General features: G+C 40.7%; 1 protein-coding gene across 1 annotated transcript in view; it reads left to right on the forward strand.

Moving 5' to 3' along the window:
- The first annotated feature begins 2,128 nt into the window (after nt 1-2,128).
- The window catches only part of LOC106569219 (contactin-associated protein-like 2), an 86,932-nt gene continuing 67,746 nt past the window's right edge, over nt 2,129-21,314 (forward strand). Inside the window, exon 1 of the mRNA XM_082960879.1 lies at nt 2,129-2,620. Coding sequence (XP_082817005.1) covers nt 2,539-2,620 — 82 coding nt within the window. The 5' untranslated portion in view covers nt 2,129-2,538. The remainder of the gene's footprint in view (nt 2,621-21,314) is intronic.

The following is a 21,314-nucleotide window of genomic DNA, read 5'->3' on the forward strand; positions in this document are numbered from 1 at the left end:
AACAGTATCTCGGACCTGCCTGGTGTGTTCCTTGTTCTTCATGATGCTCTCTGCGCTTTAAACGGACATCTGAGAATATCACAGAGCAGGTGCATTTTTATGGAGACTTGATTACACACAGGTGGATTCTATTTATCATCATTAGTCATTTAGGTCAACATTGGATCATTCAGAGATCCTCACTGAACTTCTGGAGAGAGTTTGCTGCACTGAAAGTAAAGGGGCTGAATAATTTTGCACGGCCAATTTTTCAGTTTTTTATTTGTTAAAAAAGTTTGAAATATGCAATAAATTTCGTTCCACTTCATAATTGTGTCCCACTTGTTGTTGATTCTTCACAAAAAATTACAGTTTTATATCTTTATGTTTGAAGCCTGAAATGTGGCAAAAGGTCGAAAAGTTCAAGGGGGCCGAATACTTTCGCAAGGCACTGTACATCCCAGTCTCTTTGTCTACCACTCAAAGAAGAGAGCTACACATCTTCTCGGATGCCTCTACAGTAGCCATAGGAGCGATAGCCTACCTGAGAGTTATTGACTCGGAAGGTCAATGCCATGTTGGATTTGTCATGGGGAAATCAAAATTGGCCCCTCGTCTGGCCCACACTATCCCACGGCTAGAACTGTGTGCGGCTGTGCTAGCTGTTGAGATGTATGAACTAATTAGAGACGAAATGGACAATGATGTAAATGCGGCCAAGTTCTACACAGACAGTAAGATAGTTCTCAGTTACATTCACAATGTCACCAAAAGATTCTATGTGTATGTTGCCAGTAGGGTAACTCGCATCAGGAAGTCTACCCATCCAGATCAGTGGTGTTATGTAAACACTGACAGCAATCCAGCAGACCATGCAACCAGGCCCATACTAGCTGCGCTCTTAAAGCACACCAGTTGGTTCTCAGGTCCACCTTTCCTGACCCAAGCAAACTCAAGTGAGCCTGAGTCCATCAATTTTGACCTTGTAGAGCCTCACACAGATGCAGAGATTCGACCAGACATCACTGTCTTCGCCACTAAGGTTTCTGGAGCTCAACTCGGCTCTCATCGCTTTGAGAGGTTCTCAAGCTGGAAAGCTCTCAATCGAGCCACAGCACGACTCATTCATGTTGCCAGATCCTTTCATGACGGTGCGGACAACGCCAGTTGCAGAGACGCAGAAAATGGACAGCAGGCGCACAGGAATGACTGGCCAGTCGGGCTTGTGGTCAAAACCTTTACCAGTAATGACAAAAAGGTTAGGAAAGTAGAACTAAAAATTGTCAAGCAAGGAGCTGCTAAGGTTTTTCTGAGACCAATCTCAGAGATTGTTGTTCTTCTTTCTAAAGCATCCTAGAGACAAAAGATAAGAATAAAAGGACATTATCTGTTCTTAATACATGTTTTATTTCATAGTGGCACAATTTCATTATGCCATGCGGGGAGTGTGCTGCCATCCTGTTAGAAGGTAACAACTTTTTATTACAACGGTTAAAATGGATTTTCATTGTGTTCCATGGTGTTATTCGCCCCCTAGTGGGGCTTTCTGGTACGCAAACAGGAAGTAGAGAATTCGTTCTGCACGCATAGAAGCAGCTTAAACAACGCTACGGTGCAGGCCTTTCAGTGTAGCTATTTCTTGTCACGCTTCAGCCTCGGAAAATATTTGTTTGTAAATTCGATTCAAGCATTTAGCTAGTGATGATAATCTTGTTACTGTTTCTAGTGTAATATGCTTTGTTATTCTACAGAGATAGTTGAACGTTATTAGAGTAATGAAAGGAGTTAGCCAATTACCATATGAGTAACAATTAGCTACATGGTTTGGCGTCATTCCAGATGCAAGGTACCCTCGGCACGTGTTTTGCATTTTCATGCAACTTCAACTTGAAATGTATCATGTACAGCTACAGTATGTCGATTTGAATTGAATACTAAAGTATATTCTTTTCTGTATTTTGCAGTTTCACAACATAAATGTTTTCAATATATTCATTCAAAAAAAGTCACGCCTTGGGAGTTTTATTGAAGACTTAGTTGTTAGCTATCTGTCTAGTTTTGCGTGAGAACGCAATTCAAGGGCAGAATACCGCCGTAAATTTATTTCACCGACGCGTGTCCCCTTGTGTATGTTTGGTGGACGGTACCATCACCGAAATAAAGGGGAACAGCAAGACCATTTCCAATTCAGTACTTGGACAGCGGCGACTGTTTGTCCGGTCATAATTAGCAAGAGAGTATACGTCAATGCAGTTAGAGCTAATGGGGCAGTGCAGTGAAAAAACATGGTTCGTGAGGATATTCTTTGAAAAAGAGGACCGTTTTTGTCTAGTGTTTAGTTTTGCTGGGTGACACTAGAGGTAGCGAATAATGAGCACCAGCGTGTAAGCGAGCCATTGCTTGGTAGCAGCCACTTTCTATATAGCTAATAAAGCCCTATCTGGATAGCTGTCTTCAGCTTGCTTCCGCCTAGAGAGGCGGGTTACTATACGAAACATCCATAGGCAACGGAAAACAACAACTTGCCACAATTTTCTTTGTTTCAAGGTCTAATTGAAGATGCTTCCTGGACCGGAGTTAACATTACTGCTCTGGATCTTCAGTTGCATCAGCAGCCTCAGCTCAGCATCTTCAACACCCAGTAAGTAGGCTAACACACACTATGATATGTCCTGAGCTTCGTTGCTTTGTGTCCGTCTTGTGCAGGACAAGGACCAGGGTATTCATTGCAGGCTGAGTGTTATGCGTCAAAGTGTTTAACACTTCGACATCAGACCTGCTTGGAACATATGGCACTAGAAGAATACCGGTGTTTTCAGTGCTTATAACCGATAATCGTCTGTTATTGTATTTATTTATGGGGGATGGGGCTATGCTGCTTATTAGGCTACATTTGACCTGACTCCTTGTGTCGTTCGTAGATCCAATAGATGATTCTGAATGGCAGGCTACAGTATAGGCTACGTTTGGTCTGTGTCAAAAGAATCCCTTGATAGATGTTTCTGCAGTTTTGTTTCGGGAGAGTGCGGTTTTTATTACAGTGCACTGCAATATAGTTTATTTTTACTGAAGGCACATTTTAAGTCTCCAAAAAGTTTATTTAAAAATGCAATTTAAACGGTATAGATCAGGACACCTACTGTCGTTTTATTCTGTGATAAATCATGAATTAATTAAGCCTAATATTTAACGTGCATAAACACATGAAGGATAGCTATCGTAACAGCATGTGTTTTAGGAAGTTCTCTTTGCGTGATTTACTCTTTATTGCTAATCTAGTCTAAGCCAACATAGCAGGCATAAAATTAACTGGATTGACACAGCTGTATTGATGGCTGGGTGAGAGTGCTGGTCCCATGTGACATTAACTTTAAATGGAACTGTTAAACATTAAGATCTGTACAAGCAAAGTCATTATTTAACCAATATATCTATACTGAATAAAAATATAAATGCAACATGTAAAGTGTTGGTCCCATGTTTCATGAGCTGAAATAACGTGTTTCTCTCAAATTTTGTGCACAAATTTGTTTAAATTCCTGTTAGCGAGCATTTCTTCATTGCCAAGATAATCCATCCACCTGACAGGTGTGGCATATCAAGAAGCTGATTAAACAGGTGCACCTTCTGCTGGGGACAATAAAAGGCCACTCTAAAATGTGCAGTTCTGTCACACAACACAATGCCATAGATGTCTCAAGTTTTGAGGGAGCAGGCAATTGGCATGCTGACTGCAGGAATGTCCACCAGACCTGTTGCAAGAGAATTTAATGTTAATTTCTCTACCATAAGATGCCTCCAACATCGTTTTAGAGAATTTGGCAGTACGTCCAACTGGCCTCACAACCGCAGACCACATGTAACTATGCTAGCCCAGGACTTCTACATACGACTTCTTCAACTGCTGTCACGTCCTGACCATAGAGAGCTCGTATTTTTCTATGGTAGAGTAGGTCAGGGCGTGACTGGGGGATTTTGTCTAGTTAAATTTTTCTATGTAATGTTCTAGTTTCTTTTTTCTATGTTGGGGTTTTCGTATGATTCCCAATTAGAGGCAGCTGGTCATTGTTGTTTCTAATTGGGGATCATATTTAAGTAGTTATTTTTCCCACTTGTGTTTGTGGGAGATTATTTTTGAGGTAGTGCATGTTGCACCTCTTCGTCACGGTTTGATGTTTTGTTTATAGTATGTCTTGCATAGTTTCACATATAAATAAAGATGTGGAACGATACCCACGCTGCGCCTTGGTCTCCTTCATATGACGAACGTGACAGAATCTCCCACCACCAAAGGACCAAGCAGCGTGGACATGGGAGGAGATCCTGGACGGCAAGGGACCCTGGACGCAGATTGGGGAGTATCGCCATCCTAGGCAGGAGATAGAGGCAGCAAAGGAGGAACGGCGACGCTACGAGGAATTAGCACGGCAACAACGGAAGCCTGAGAGGCAGCTCCAAAAATGTTTTGGGGAGGCACACGGAGTGGTCGGCGGAGCCGAGGGTGAACCAGAGCCAGTTAGGGAGTCGAGTGAGGAACTTGACGAAAGATTCCAGAGAGAGGTGTTGGCGTTGAGAGCGCTGCAGAGTGGGCGTGCTTACCGTGGGGAGCGTGTGACCAGTCAGGCACCGTGTTATGCGGTGATGCGCACCGTATCTCCAGTGCGCATTCATAGCCCGGTGCGCACTGTGCCTGCGCCCCGCATTTGCCGGGCTAAAGTGAGCATTCAGCCAGGACGGGTTGTGCCGGCTCAGCGCTCCTGGTCTCCAGTACGCCTCCTCGGTCCAGGATATCCTGCGCCAGCTCTACGCACTGTGTCGCCAGTGCGCATTCACAGCCCAGTTCGTCCTGTGCCAGCGCCCCGCATTTGCCGGGCTAAAGTGAGCGTTCAGCCAGGACGGGTTGTGCCAGCTCTACGCTCCAGACATCCAGTGCGCCTCCATGGTCCAATATATCCTGCACCGGTTCTACGCACCAGGTCTCCAGTGCCCCTCCACAACCCAGTACGTTCTGTGCCTCCTCCTCGCACTCTCCCTGGAGTGCGTGCCCTCAGTCCAGTACGTCCTGTGCCTGCTCCTCGCACTCGCCCTGAAGTGTGTGTCACCAGTCTGGTGCTACCTGTCCCGGCTCCATGCACTAGGCCTCCAGTGCGCCTGCCCAGTCCGGTGCGTCCTGTGCCTGCTCTCCTCACTCGCCCTGAGGTGCGTGTTACCAGTCTGGCGCCACCTGTGCCAGCCCCACGCATCAGGCCTCCAGTGCGCCTTCCCGGTCCGGAGCTTCCTGGCGACGGTCCCCGGTCCGGAGGATGAGAGGGTTCGTCGTCCTGCACCAGAGCCGCCTCCTATGCCTCCAACACTAGACACCCCCCTAACCCTCCCTTTTGGTTTCAGGTTTTGCGGTCGGAGTCCGCACCTTTGGGGGGGGGGTGTACTGTCACGTCCTGACCATGGAGAGCTCGTATTTTTCTATGGTAGAGTAGGTCAGGGCGTGACTGGGGGGTTTTGTCTAGTTTAATTTTTCTATGTTATGTTCTAGTTTCTTTTTTCTATGTTGGGGTTTTCGTATGATTCCCAATTAGAGGCAGTTGGTCATCCTTGTTTCTAATTGGGGATCATATTTAAGCAGTTGTTTTTCCCACTTGTGTTTGTGGGAGATTATTTTGAGTTAGTGCATGTTGCACCTCTTCGTCACGGTTTGTGTTGTTTATAGTTTATTGTATGTCTTGCATAGTTTCACATATAAATAAGATGTGGAACGATACCCACGCTGCGCCTTGGTCTCCTTCATATGACGAACGTGACAACTGCGGGATCGTCTGTGACTAGCCACCCTGACAGCTGATGAAACTGAGGAGTATTTCTGTCTGTAATAAAGCCCTTTTGTCAGGTAAAATTAATTCTGATTGGCTGGGCCTGGCTCTCACCATGGCTGCACCCCTGCCCAATCATGTGAAATCCATAGATTAGGGCCTAATGAATTTATTTCAATTGACTGATTTCCTTATATGAACTGAACATCATTAAAATGGCTGAAATTGTTGCATTTATATTTTTGTTCCGTATATTTTGTGTGTGGATGTGTGTTTACACATGTACATGTGCAAGAGAGACATTAAGATGCCCTGAAATGAGTGCATAGATGTCCCAGGACAGCAGTAAACAGACAACCAGATCAACTGAAATAAAACAAGAAATGGATAACATAACTCAGTGATATTTGGCTATTTAACAGACACTACATAGTGGTGTACGTCTTCGCCACACACCCCTCCCTTCTTGTCTCAACATTTTTTATTATACACAAGATACTTTATCTTCATGCTTTTCACTGACAGCTGCAACTCAATAATAAGCTAGTCCTACATTTGCCGCATGCGCTGCCCAAGGGGTCTGAATACGAATGCACTGTAGACGGGAGTAATTAGGAATTTTGGCAAATGTATTTCCCTATTGGAGGCGCCGCCTATGCCTGTCTGTGATGCTTGGCCTTAGTGTAACGGTAACCCATGATCATATTTGAGGAACAGAGGAAGGGGTATTACATGTCATTTCTGTCATACTCTATAACTGCCAATAGTCTGCTAAGAGGGAAAGATGATTAGCTCCTCCAAATTAAGCCATAAAATTCTCTGTCACTGTCATTTCTGTGTATTCAAGAGGTTGTGTACATTGTGGTAAAGTGTTCAGACGTTATGCCCTCGGCATTCATTCAGTGCGCGAAATAAGTTTGTTTCAGTGGCAAACTATCTTATCATGCCTGATAGAAAATAGAGAAACACACAGACAAATTAGAAAAACTATGCCCAAACTCGGTGAACACAGCCTGACCATTGACACGACTTCACAGGCAGAGCTGACTGCAGGCTGAGCTCACTGAGGTAGACACTAGCGGTTTTGGGGGTGGGGGGGGGGGGTGACAAGACAACAATTGTGACAACAATTTTGGAGCCTGTTGTGGCCCCCCTAAATGTGGAGTATGAAATAATTTTTACAAAGCAAATTTTTGCGATTGTTCTTTTTTTACATCCGTTATTAGACAGTGGCAACGCGGAACATGGTCTTTTACCTGCTAATGCCTGAAATGCAGTGAAGAAAACGATATGACAACAATAACGTCTAATGTAACTGGCCCCTCTAACAGTACAACTGGCCCCAGCTTGCCCCCCCAGTTGAAATGGTCTAGAACCGCCCCTGGAGGTAGTGACCTCACTAACACTGTTTGAAAACTCTCTTGCCACACCATAAGGATACATTTTTCTTAACTCCAAATATACACGTCTTGTTATCATTATCGTCACAACTTGTGTTTGCAATGTTCCTTCAGTTTTCATAAATGAAAACGGAGGGGGAGAGAGAAACGGAGGGGAGAGGGAAACGGAGGGGGAGAGAGAAACGGAGGGAGGGTTTGTGTGTTTTTGCCTATTAGAGCTACGAAACACATTATTTAATTGCTTTCCTCCAGCCTGCACTGACCTTTCACTATTTGTATGAGTGGAGAGGCAGAAAGTTTAGATTTAATGAAGGTTGGATTTCACCATTCTGAACGTCTCAGATCAGATTAAGCTGTAACTACCTGGTTACGTTCTCTACATCTTTATACCGATTGTGTTAGACTAGATAAACATTGAAAGCCAAACTTCTATGGAAATACTATTGGATTTCAATTGTAGTGGTTTCCCTGACAGATGATCATGTTATTTAAGTGACTTACGTGGTTAAATAAGGGTTAGTAAATTAACACGGTTAAACCAGATTAGTTATTGTGCTAGTACCTTGTCAGTAGCTATATTTCCATTCATTTGTCCAGTATTTTTTTTTTTTCGACATTTAGAAAGTTTGCATAGAACATAGATGCGACAATTGCTTTCTAGGATGTGTTTACATTTACCCATCTTGTGTCAGTAAAAACAGCTGGACGTAATGACGTCACACCTAAAAAGAACACTTTCGCAAAAACGTACAGTGTCAAATAAAAATGTAGTGGTTGAAGTGTTTCCATTACTCATTTAGGCAAATTGCGCATTAATAAATTGGCGACAGCCTGTATGCCCTCCCACCTATCTGTTTCATGTCTCAGGTTGCCCGGGAAAGCCAGCATGGGTAGAATGCAACAATTTACTAATATTTGCCATATATTCTAATAATTATCCTGTGCCAACGTAACGCCACGGTCCGTGCCATGGTGAAACTTACACTCCTGTAGATCTGAATTAATTGGATGGTGACACTTGCCAGCCAACCAGAAAAGCAAGGCGATGCAATTCAGGCATTCTTGAAAGTCAGGACAATCCTTGTCCTGCAAAGAAAACATAATTTTGGTAGTTTTTATTTTGCAAGCACTAGACATTTGGATTGAAATGTGGAGTGGAGATTTATAGTTGTGGTGACATCACCATCAAAATGATTTGGCAATCATAATTTATTCGCATTTGTCTCAATAAAGAAAGTTACAAATCCATCCATGTCGAACAGATAAAAATTTATATATTTAGAAAATGTATCCTGTATCTGCTGTTTCCATTACATGACGCAATTCATTTTGCAACATTGCTTTTGTTGAATAAACCTGGGTCAATGGAAACCTGCCTAATGAGAAGAGAAGCCAGGGACCAATCGCCCTTGACTTCCATTGATGTCTCTGTGTTGACCTTTTGGTATTTGTAGTGACTGGGACATAAAGACCGACTCATTGTGGCCATGTGTCACATTTGTGTGTCAATGATTTCCTACAGTAAGATTCCATTTAAAGGTCATGAACAGTCAATCATGTTTTTCATGAAATTGGTTATTTGAAGGAAACCAGATCAAAGTATGAAAAATGACTGTTGCTTCTACATTGATAAAATTGATCATGAGGTTACTGGTCCCCTCCCCCATGTCAAACACTTGGATTCATTATTAGGAGGACAAGGTGACATCACCTTAACTCTCATTTTAATACACCAATGGTAACATGATATTCTCTTACCTAATTTAAATAAGTACTGCCTTGTAACCAACATCGGAGAAGGTGTGTTTGCAGAGGGGTGTGGTTTATATACTCGCTAGATAGCAACTCTAATGGTGCCAAAATTTGACTCTAGGGGGTCGGCAAATATAATTCAAAGTTTACCCTATTCATCTATGGCAAAGATACTTATACCGAACAAAAAATGTAAACGCAACATATAAAGTGTTGGTCCCATTTTTCATGAGCTAAAATAAAAGATCCCAGAAACAGGGTTTGTCCCACATGTACCTCCTTAGTTTAGAGGCAATGGGGCCACACTCAAATGGGTGCTGAGGAGTATTTCTGTCTGTAATAAAGCCCTTTTGTGGAGAAAAATTCTGATTGGCTGGGCCTGGTTCCCCAGTGTGTGGGCCTATGCCTTCTCAGGCCCACCCATGGCTGTGCTCCTGCCCACTATGTGAAATCCATAGATTAGGGCCTAATTAATTTATTTAAATTGACTGATTTCCTTCTATGAACTGTAGCTCAGTAAAATCTTTGAAATTATTGCATGTTGCGTTTATATTTTTGTTCAGTATATATGTTTCTTCTTTCAGCTGTGTCGGGTGTTAGCTAGTTACTGGCAAGCTATGTCTTCAGATAGCATGGAACAAAAGGGGGGGAAGGGTTGTTCAAAACTTTGCAGTTGTCAAGTCAATATCCGTCAATGCTGCTGTGAACTGCATCACAAGAGACATGTAAAAAAATATATAGATATCATAGGTGCAATTTCAGTGTTGTTTGAGTTGCTTTGTGTATCACCAAATTAGCCTGGGATGATTTTAATGCAACATTGCAACCAAGTTGCTTGACATAGGCGTTTCAAAGAGCTGGTCAGTCAAGGCAAGCTCATAAATATAAGTTCTCCACCCACTCGGCCTGTCTTTTCAAACTTCCTGGTAGTTAGACATGAGCGAAAGTTATTTTCAGAATGACTGTTCAGGACCTTTGAAAAAGTGGATTGATCAATAAAAAATGCAATGTATAGTTTAAATTCTTTATTTTTTTACACAAGAAATTAAATCTTAGACCTAATCGCTTAATTCATCAGACTCAATGTACTTTCCCTGGCTAAAAGATTTAAATAAATCTGAGTAATACAATTTGGCCAATTAAATAAGTAAATCCAATTGAAAAATGAACCCAGTCAACCCTCACTAAGGTAGCTTAAAGACCTGCATAGAGAAGTCATAGGGAATAGACTTAAACAAATCAGGTCTCTTTAGTTCACCAAACGAACTATAAAAACAGATGAATCATGCATATGAGGCATAAATACCTGCAATGGACTGTACAATAAACATATGGCACATATTACTATGTCTGAAAGAGAGACTACTCCTTACAAATGCTGTATGGATTTTATACTTGTGACCCTAAATAACTAAATGTTAACAATAATATTGAACTGAAGCTGCTGCGTGGGTCATGTAAGTAGAGGAATAATGATTGCGTCTCCAGATAATAATCTTGCTGCATATCCCATTTTGAGAATGAACCTCTAGATTGGTGTTTTTTTGTTAGGCAAATGAGAAAGCTCATTAAGATTCTAGACACCTGCCACCATCATTTGTCAAACCATGTGACGACCCTTACCGTGACCCTCCCCCCCATCCTCCAGGATCCTCCTTTTGTTCACTCTTGGTGGACACCTCCAGAACAAAGACCTGCCCAAAATCATCCCCCAAAATAACAATACCACAATGAACCACATTAAATCTCTAGTAAAATGTGGCCGTTATTCCACTGTCACTGGCATTGCACATATGGAGACAGCTTGGCCTCATGGCCTCTATACATGCATATCTGAAATGTTTACGTATTTATCACATTGTTGTTTGCATTTGGATTGAGATGGGGGATTAAAACCGTAGGAAACACACTCCCAGTCACAATGTCTTGCCATGGCTGATTGCTGGTCACAACTCTCTGTGTGTGATTGTGAAGTGAATCATTGGGGTTGGAGTCCCAGCAAGAGAAGATTAAAAAGGAAGCACTCATGCACCCGCTTTCAGGCAGCAGACCTCCCCGCGGATCACCAGCTTTTGACAGACCATGTTTTCGTAAAAAATCTGTATTCATTTGTGAGCAGTGCGGGCAGATGCTGTGTTCAGTATGATTGGGTCGAACAAAGAGAGGGAGCCGAGGAGGGAGCTATTCAAAGCCTAGCTCAGTCATTACCACTTGATGGGGCTGTGGGTTGGAGAGGCATAATTGACAGCGTTCACAACAAAAGTAATCACCAGTATTAACTCAACATATGGAGTGTCGGTCAGTCAGACTCCCAAGATGACGCCCAACACTGAAATCTGAGATTAAAATCAAAACTTTTTATCATTTTAGGGAGGTTGTAAAAAAATATGTTTTTATTGTAATTAGCTCCAGTTGAGTTAGCTAAATAGTGGAAATTGAATAGCTTTGTTTACCACAAGCTTCAGGGGCTTAACTTAAAGCCAGCTCCTGCTGTGAATAGAGGTATCCAAAAACATGGCCTTGTATGAAATCCATGATCAAATATAGCATGCACAATGATGTTGAACTGTAGCCGTTGTGTTCAGTATGATTGGGTCTGTATTAAACATGATCCTGTTTGGAACATTGTATCTATGCTACAGTGGGGATAGTTGAGTGTGTTTGAGTGTGGCCCTATTGCCTCTAAACTAAGCAGGTACATATGGGACTAACAATGTCTCTGACAGATCTTTAGGCACAGAACTCTTTAAAGCAACTGCTCTGGTTTACTGTTAAAAACAACCTGTCTCATTAATCACTGTCCCCTTTTTATTGCACATTTTAAACCAAATGTTGTTCATACTGTAGCAGCAGCATAGTAGTTTAATGTGATGCAGAAGTGGGCTATTTTTTCTATTCTTGTGTGTTAATAGATAGTTAAATGATGCATACAGATAATTGTATGAGAAGATGGTAATTATAGTTTGAATTTATTTTGTAGTTTTTGCACATCTAGCATTGGATGGGGGGCAAAATAAACGATAACTGAAAGAAAACATTCATTGAGCTTGCAAGACGGGGGTTCCCAAACTTTTTAACTCAGGCCCCCCTTCCAGTATTGGGGAACATACCGCACCCACCACGTTCATGACACAAACTGTTAACACGCCTCGTTGGTGGAGAGAAAAGTTTTACAGCTTTACCTGTAAAGCTTATTTCCTGAAATTCTACACATTTTATCATGGAGTGCAGAGAAAATTATGCAGTTTTAAAGCTCATTTTCTTGTAATTCTCTACATTTTGCCATGTCTAATGTGTGTTCATGTGATATTTGAATGACTCAACCATTACAACAAAATCTATGGTCCCCCGTGCCGATTTCCACCCCCCCCCCCCACCCCCGCGCCCCACAGTTCGGGAACCACTGATCTGAGATACTTAATGAGATGACTGTACTTGGTATAAACCTTGTCATATTTCTCTATTTAAATGAGCTTTTTGATTCACCTCTCCTCATATCCATTCAGACTCATATTCACTGATATCTCCCCCTGCATTACTTTCGAGGAGGAATTCATATTAAATTTAGACCCACCCAATTTATGTCTGCGATATTAACATAATTATTTTCCTGGTTATTCCAGTTCTTAGAAGGCATCCATTATTGATCAATGTCACATCCATTTCTCTGGCAGAATATCACCTGTAAATCAAATCAAATTTGATTGGTCACAAACACATATTTAGCAGATGTTATTGCAGGTGTAGCGAAATGCTTGTGTTCCTAGATCCAACAGTGCAGTAATATCTAACAATTCACAATACACACAAATCTAAAGTAAAAGAATGGAATTAAGAAATATATAAATATTAGGATGAGCAATGTCGGAGTGGCATTGACTAAGTGGCATTGACTAAAATACAGTAGAATAGAATACAGTATATACATATGAAATGAGTATGGTAGTATGTAAACATTCAAGTGACCAGTGATTCCACGTCTATGTATATTGGGTGCAGCCTCTAAGGTGCAGGGTTGAGTAACTGGTAGCCGGCGAGTGACGGCTATTTAACAGTCTGATGGCCTTGAGATTGAAAAACAGCTTCTGTCTCTCAGTCCCAGCTTTGATGCACCTGTACTGACCTCGCCTTCTGGATGATAGCGGGGTGAACAGGCTGTTGCTCAGGTGATTGATGTCCTTGATGATCTTTTTGGCCTTTCTGTGACATCGGGTGCTGTAGGTGTCCTGGAGGGCAGGCAGTGTGCCCCTTTAGGTTATGTCCTTATGGAAGTACTGTACATGAGAAGTAATGTTACCTATACCTCATGTGATATGGACGAATTTTAACTCCTTGGCAGAAGAATTGGCCTCATCAACTCAAAGTAGACATTCCAACAACTGTAGGTACAGTATAGAGTACCTATATAGCAGCAGTTACTGAATTCAGATGTAACAAATGTATTACCACTCCTGCAAATAAAGTCCTGTGTCTAAATTGGCAATGATCGAATGGTGTTTGTGCATCTAGCGTTGTGGTGTTAAGGAGCAGCATCTTGAGTTATTTAAACACTCAAAAATACCCATTTGCTTTGAAGGACGGCAGTAGGTGGAAGGAGCGTGTTTAATTTGATGCTTGGTTACTCTCTGCAAATCTCACAGGGATGGCTTCTGAAAGCTTGTTGCTTTTGTTCAAACTAATCTAAAAGGCAAGGAAATGTAAATATGTCAATTTGACTGACATGTAACAGAGCAATATGTCATTTGAAGCAGAATTGCTCCACCGTGAATAAAAATGTGTAAAATTGTGATTTGCTGCCACATTTCAATTTGGTATCACTGTTCTCTGATGTTTTAACGTGTTCTACAATACAGTTCAACATTCAAACATCACTCTATCAAACTTCCCAGCAGAATAAATTATTTAGCTTCTATAATTTCCCACTCAGAGAGCTAAGACTTGGTGCTCAATGAGTAGTAGCTAATTCATTATCACAGCAGAATGAAAGTACAGTAATGGTCCCACTGAGAATAATTATTCTTAGAGCTTAATTTGCTGATATAGTGAATTAAATCTGCTCCAACACTTTCTTTTTCTGCTTTTATATTCATCCTGTGAGCAAGTGTCCTTGCGACACTCATCGGCTTTGCAGGGGCCTACTGTACAGTTTAGTATTGTCTGCACGTGTGGCATCATAGCTCCATTCACTCATTGTTGAAAAATAACAGGAAGAGAAGGACAGAAGCCTATAAGACAGCTAATTTCCACTCTCTCTCCCTCTCTGGAATACCATCAATACAATAGCTACCTAGTTTGACTCAGGAAAATCTTTGAACAAGGTCAATATACATAGCCCATGTACCGCTGCATAGATCCATATCATTGAACACATACATTAGAGGTGACAAAACATGCCATTCCATTAGTTTAAGCGGAGGCTATGCTCCAATAACAGCTCAGCTGCAGCCACTGCTTTGGCTGTGCTAATAAGGCCCAGAAAGTCAGAAGCTCCAAATGTGACATTGAATCTAACCCATGACTTTTGCAGTGGTATAAAAAGTACCCAATTGTCATACTTGAGTAAAAGTAAAGACACAGTACCTTAATAAAAAAAAATACTCAAGTAAAAGTGTAAGTCACCCAGTAAAATACTATGTAAGTCAAAGAATTTGATTTTAAATATACTTAAGTATCAAAGTAAATGTAATTGCAAAAATATGCTTCAGTATTAAAAGTATAAATCATTTCAAATTCCTTGTATTAAGAAAACCAGACAGCGCTAGTTTCTAGTAAAAAAAATAATAGTAATATGGATAGCCAGGGGCACACACCAAGAATTTACAAAGCATGTGTTTAGTGAGTCTGCCAGATCAGAGGCAGTAGGGATGACCATGGATGTTCTCTTGATAAGTGCATGAATTGGACCATTGTCCTGTCCTGCTATGCATTTAAAATGTAACAAGTACTTTACACCACAGTACTTGTGTTCCGGTGTGACCCGTAATAAAAAAACTATTAGACTATTGTCTAAATACTGTAGTATTACTATATTGATTTACTATTCACTGTAGTGTTTCTGCAGACTTTACTGTATTGTTTTTGCAGATATGACTAGTATACTGCAGTATTTACTGTAGTGTTTTTGTAGACTAAGGGGTGTTTTTATACATTCCCTGCATGTCCTCCCCTAATAAGGGTTCCGAGGGAAACACTGAGAAAACCTTTGGTTCCTATCCGGTCACTCAATATTCTTCAGTTACAAGATTGTAACGATTGAGGTTTAGGGGAGAGTTCTGGTGATGCCCATCCACTGTGGGACTCCAGTTAAAGAGCAGGCGGAGGCAGTAATGCAGTTCAGTTTGAGGCTTTATAGACTCAGGCACTGAGATGATACATGGAATGATTTAGAGTTGAGACTTGTCTTGAGACTTGGTTGGCTTTGTATGGAGTATCGTTGATCTAAAAAAGAGACACAGCAAGGTACAAATAACATGCCATAACAGCAATGAACATTGTCCATTAATGTCAATAATCAATGACAATATGCAATAAGCATATACATTTGGAAAACTATGCATAAATATAGCAGCAATAAACAATGAATTTCAGAAAGGGGTGCAGTGGCATGCTGCATGGTAGGCCGAAGTTATACAGTAGCAGGATAGTTTAATCAATGGCTACATGCATAGCATAACAAACAATATAAAGCTAACAAAAGTGGCAAGCATAGCCATAAATCAGGCCAAATAAGCATAACAAAAGGCAATGCACAAAAAGTGCAAAACTTAAGCATGTGTCTATTAACACTACAAGTACCAAAGAGAACAGAACTGTGACTGAGCCGTTAGCATTTCACAGCCGTTAGTGGCCGATATGAACTATACAAAACAAACAATGGCGAGAGAGTCCTCTTTTAAAAGATAAAAGGCTTGTGCTCACATTTCGATGACACGTACTGGTTGTTCTTTGTGAGAGTTGTTTGTCGTGCTCAACTACTCAGCTCTGTCTGGGTGAAGGACCCGGATTGCACCTTCGAACATGCCCGTATAAATACCTTGCCATAGAGTTTTATAGAGTGCCCTCTGTCCTCCTGTGACTATAGAGAGGGTTAAGGGCACACCTGCCACGAATGCCCTCCCCCACATCCATGTCACAGAGCAAGGAATTCTGTACAAAGATTAAAAACCAACCGGCAGTTCATTTTGGCTTTACCAGTATAAATAATCAACAATCACCAGACAACCAATAATACATACCCAGATAGTGGCTAGCTCAACTTTTTTTTTTTTAACTAGGCAATCATACAATCATAAATATGCAAAGTATTTAAAATTATCCTCTTTGATGAAATGATATGTGACTTGAAGTCCTAAGTATTTATGATTGTCTGAGTAGAGCAAGGTGTTGTCTGGTCCGTTGCATTGCTTAGAACTGTTGACCCAACTCAATAGGTGGTCTGTCAAGAACCTGTGTCTTATGTTCTTGTCTGGTTGAGATGTTCCCCTCATTAAACAGTAACTCGTATAGTCTGGTAGTTATGCCATTTTAGTTAAACCTAGTCGGCAGGTGTTACAACAATATACTAGTCATGTCCGCATAACACTACAGTGAATACTACACTATACAGTACTACAGTCATGCCCACAAAACACTATAGTATACTAGTCATATCATAGTAAGCATTACTCAATCGAGGGATACTACAGTGGGTAGTATAGAACTCTCCAGTATACTACAAAATTATATAGTTAGCGCTACACGTTTGAGGGATACTACAGTGTGTTGCATAGAATTATATAGTATACTACAACATTATAAAGTAAGCACTACATGACTACAATGTGTTGTATAGTATTATACAGTATACTACAACATTCTAAGGTAAGTACTACCCATGATCAAGGGATAGTACAGTTTACTACATAATTCTATAGTAAGTACAATAGTTTTCTATAGTAAAATGAAGTCTTTTTTTATGTGGGCGAGCGAGCGGTCTGATTAACATGCCACACTTCTCAGGGTATTACACTGACCTTGGCGCAGCAAAAAGACATGGGTCATCAACAAATTAAAGGAGCATTACATGGTGGACCCAATTCATTAGCCTATCCCCATCAACATTGTCTTGCATATTTAGAAGGCTTCCGGCTTTAAATTGCTTCATAAAATGAAGAAATGTTGTGTCTGACTATAAGCCTTAGGCCTAGCTTGATGACAGCTAGTGGGTGTGTGGCTATAGTCACCAGTAACCACATTACCACTCATGTTTTGTGTAGATAGATATGTAATATAGGCCTAGTTCCATGTGACGTAAATAGAATAAACTGCCTATTCTCCACTAAAACAAAACTCAGCAGCTCATGCACTGTTAGACAAGAAATTACCAATAAGGAAAACATGCTGATGTACAGAATATCCAGTGGCCATTTTGAAACATTAGCTCCCCTGTAGTCATCGCGCTCAATTAATTTGTTTTCATGTAAGCCCAATGTTTGTTAATGTTGTGCTACTATAGCCACAAGGCTGCTGGAATTATTCTCCCTATGTTTAAGGAAAATGTGTACTGCCAGTCCTAGACATGAGATGAGTGGGCCTTGCTGCTGCTGATATTGAAGGTCTTCGTTGTGCTCTTAGCAGAAATGAGGCTATCACAGGAGACTGCACTTAGGCTCTGTTGCCAAATCAATAACATTGGACTGTCTACATCAGAGATGGGGAGATCTGGGCTCAGCCCACAGCTACAGTAGATGAACAGCAGTCTGAGAAATGAGCTGTCAGCATCTAAGCCATGCCTTTATGCGCCAAGGAATTCATCTGGTTCACTTAATGTATGTTCAACCATCTGGGACAATCTCACTACAACAGACGGTCATGATACAAGACTTGTCTCGGGGTGTGTGTGTGGTGGTGTGTGTGTCTGTGTGTGTGTGCATACAGCACAATATTTGCTCACAGATGATGAGTAAAACTCAGTCAACACTCAGTGTATGACTAATCTGGTGTATAGAAAACTTTCGTAATGCCAAAGCTACAGTATTGTGATGAAGTTCTCCCACTTTCAAGTTCTGCTCTCAAAACGTTGACAAAATCTGTCTTGGAAAGCAGTGGGGTATTTTCTAAAACATGGCAGTGTGTTTCAACATTTTCATCCACAAATAATTGTTAGGTTTCTTGGGTCTTAGAAAGTGTTTGTTGTCTGGATACCTTTATTCTGTTGTGAGGGGCTACACATTCCCTCTCCACCTGTCAAAATACAAAGAGGAAATTACGTGTTTGTTTGTTCTTTTGCATTTCTATCAAACAAAAAGCATTCCTTCTTTGTCAGTCTGGGCAGACACTTTGATGGAGGCAATTTTCTGTTAAATGTTAATTGAGGCAAATGAAGGGAAAGTAACAAACAATCAATATAACTCCGTAGGCACTCAGTGGTCCAGCAACATTCTTACTGTAGGTGATTCAGATGTCCACAATCACATTGGTCCTTGTCTAGTGTCATAAACCACGTTTCCATCCAGTTTTTGTGAGTAAACTCATATCGTATAAAATATATTTTATAAATGCCGACATCATTTGTTTGTTGGACATGGTGGGATCTTTGTGTCAGTCAAATTAAGTATACAAGAAATGGCGGTGGAAACGCCGCTATGCGCAAATATTCATATAATAACCATTATATCGAAGTAAACTTGGAGTCACGAGATGATATTGTGTGTGGTCCTCCCACTATGACTCGGGAAACCATGCAGTTTATTAGTCTACAGATGACATATCTTATGAACTTCACAGGGCGGTGAAAGTGCACGGCGATCTTGATGCTCCTTTCCAATAAATATTGAGGGTCTTATTCTGGTGACATGATGATTGATGCTTGACCGCCTTTTGACAAATAAAAATATTCTCATAATGTAGACTACCCTACTCGCACAGCCTACCCGCAATGTATCTACTATGTACGCACTGTATCTGCTGGCTAGAGCGCACACGCCAAAACCAGACACATTTGCTGTAAACGCAACAGTTTTTGTGACTTAACTATCCGTAGAGTTCAAAATGCAATGGAAACGCATTGAACTTTAGATTTTTATTCGGTATATGAAAAATTAAGCGAAAAAGTACATTTTGTATGCACTACATCACGCAAAGCCTTTTATCAAGTCAATTTGATATTGGCACTATTCTTGCATTATTTACCAAGCAGTTGGTTTGGTGTTTAGGGAAACCTCAGGAATGTAGACAGCGGAGTTATACAGATAGTTCCTCTATAACAAATTTGGTAGGAGGTAGCTACATCGTTAAAATCTGAATCTACATGTCATAGTTTGTTAGTAAAGGAGCAGTGTAATCTTTCCTTAAGTCTATAACGTTGCTTTTGAAGTCTATAAAATGTATCTGGCTTATGGCTACAGATTCAAGAGTGATAATTAACTTTTGGAAATGATGTTGACCTCTGCAGCTCCAATTAAACATGAGTGCATGGTGCATGTTGATTTGGAGGCCTGTAGTTAATGAGATTGTAGAGTGTGCAGTGAGTTTTGAAATGCAGCCCCGAATTCTAACCGTTGACCTCTGTAGCCAAGCAAGATTGAGCCATTAGCAAAAGTTACGCTAGGAGTCTGTTAGACAATAAGATGGCGCCTGAGAAGAAGGCAGACGTTTTACGTGTCCCCAACCGATTGTGTTTTTTGTTTGTTTATTTGCATTGTTTAAAAAAAAAAAAATCTATTTTATTTTATGGAATATCCGAAGCATACAATATACTTGCAGAGAAGCCACTCAACAACTACACCATACCAGTCATCCAACAGACTCCCATTCAGAGCGACACACAGAAGCATCCAGGTCAATGCCCTGCTCAAGGGCACGTTGACAGATCTCCCACCAGGCCAAAAAACGTGAACCCGAACCCTCCAAGATCCCCCCACAGTTCCCCAATAGCTGTCCCTCAACCATTTGAGACCCCTCCCACAGTCCCCCCCAAGAAGAAAAAAAAAATAAAAAATACAATTAATTCCATTCCCCACCCCCAATGCACCAACAACCAAGAGAATGAACTAAAGGGAAAAAAGAAAGTCAGAAAAAAGCAGCAAACAACAATGCACATTTTTTTTAAATTAAAAAACAAAGGACATCAAGGACAACTAAAATCATAACAGAAATGCCAACTGTATATGTTTGTGTGCATGTCTGGCACTATTACATGTATGTGTGTGTTCTTGTATGCGTTTATTAGAATGATGGTGTGTATATATGCACATGTTGAAACACCTGCACGGCATCAGCCTCAGGCAAACCAGCATTAGCTGTAAAAACACTGCCCATCAGTGTCATTCAAAGACACTTTTAATTCTGTTTTATTTTTTACTTTTATCTTTGACCATCATCTCCAGCAACTCCACTCAATCTCCAATTCCACATCCCAAACCTCAGCTTCCCTCAGCCCATCCCACCTATCTCTGCAGTTCACCCTCTTCGGATTTCTACGTAACATACATCTTTCAACTATGCTGTGATGTTTAACGTACAAATTCAATCTATCTAATCGAATTATTAGAAATTGTACGTTAAACATCACAGCATCCACAGATCTCAGAATCCACAGATTGCGAGTTGAAGATAAATACTTTTACTAAGAGTATTAGTAATTGACTGACCCGGTCTCTCCAGATCTCATAACAGTACTATTTCTAGGGTCAATTTTAGATCAATGCTATGCATTTTCAGCCATTCCTGAACCTGAGATCTTCATTCAGTGGGGGAGGATAAGACGGAAAAGAGAACATCTGCCTAAAATATTTAGCTTCCTCTTTTAAAATATAATTTGGAGGATCATAGATGTTTCCGTCTACAGTAACGAGCTCCTGCAAATTCTTTTGTTATCGTTCCTGTATTGGAGATTCAGGAAGAATTTTGTGCATTGTTCTCCATATTCCATCCAGTTTGATTTATTTTTGTAATAGATTACATTAGATTGTTCTTGAATAAGTTCCTCAAGTTCTTTGTTTTTCCTCTAACTTATTTTGCATCTATGTAGTATCGTTTTTATTGCTATCTACCTGTACTATTAGTTCATGGATTTCCCTTGTTAGTCTTGTCTCTAGCCAGAAACTGCTTTTTTAATTATTGATGAATATTGAATTGAATGACCTCTGAAGGTACATTTTAAAGGTATCCCAAACAATAAGGGGATTTCCTGAACCTATATTATACTGGAAAAATTCAGTTATAAATTATTTTGTCTTAGTTAAAAATAAGTTGTCCTCCAGTAAACTTTGATCAAATTTCCAATATCGCCGTCCACTTGGAAAATCTATAAGAGTTATGTGAATGCCAATTAGATGATCCAATCGCATTCTGTCTCCTATTAAAACTTTTTAAACCTTTGATGCAAGAGAGAAAG

The sequence above is a fragment of the Salmo salar genome, chromosome 14, assembly GCF_965601325.2.
Source record: "Salmo salar chromosome 14, fSalSal1, whole genome shotgun sequence".
NCBI lineage: Eukaryota > Metazoa > Chordata > Actinopteri > Salmoniformes > Salmonidae > Salmo > Salmo salar.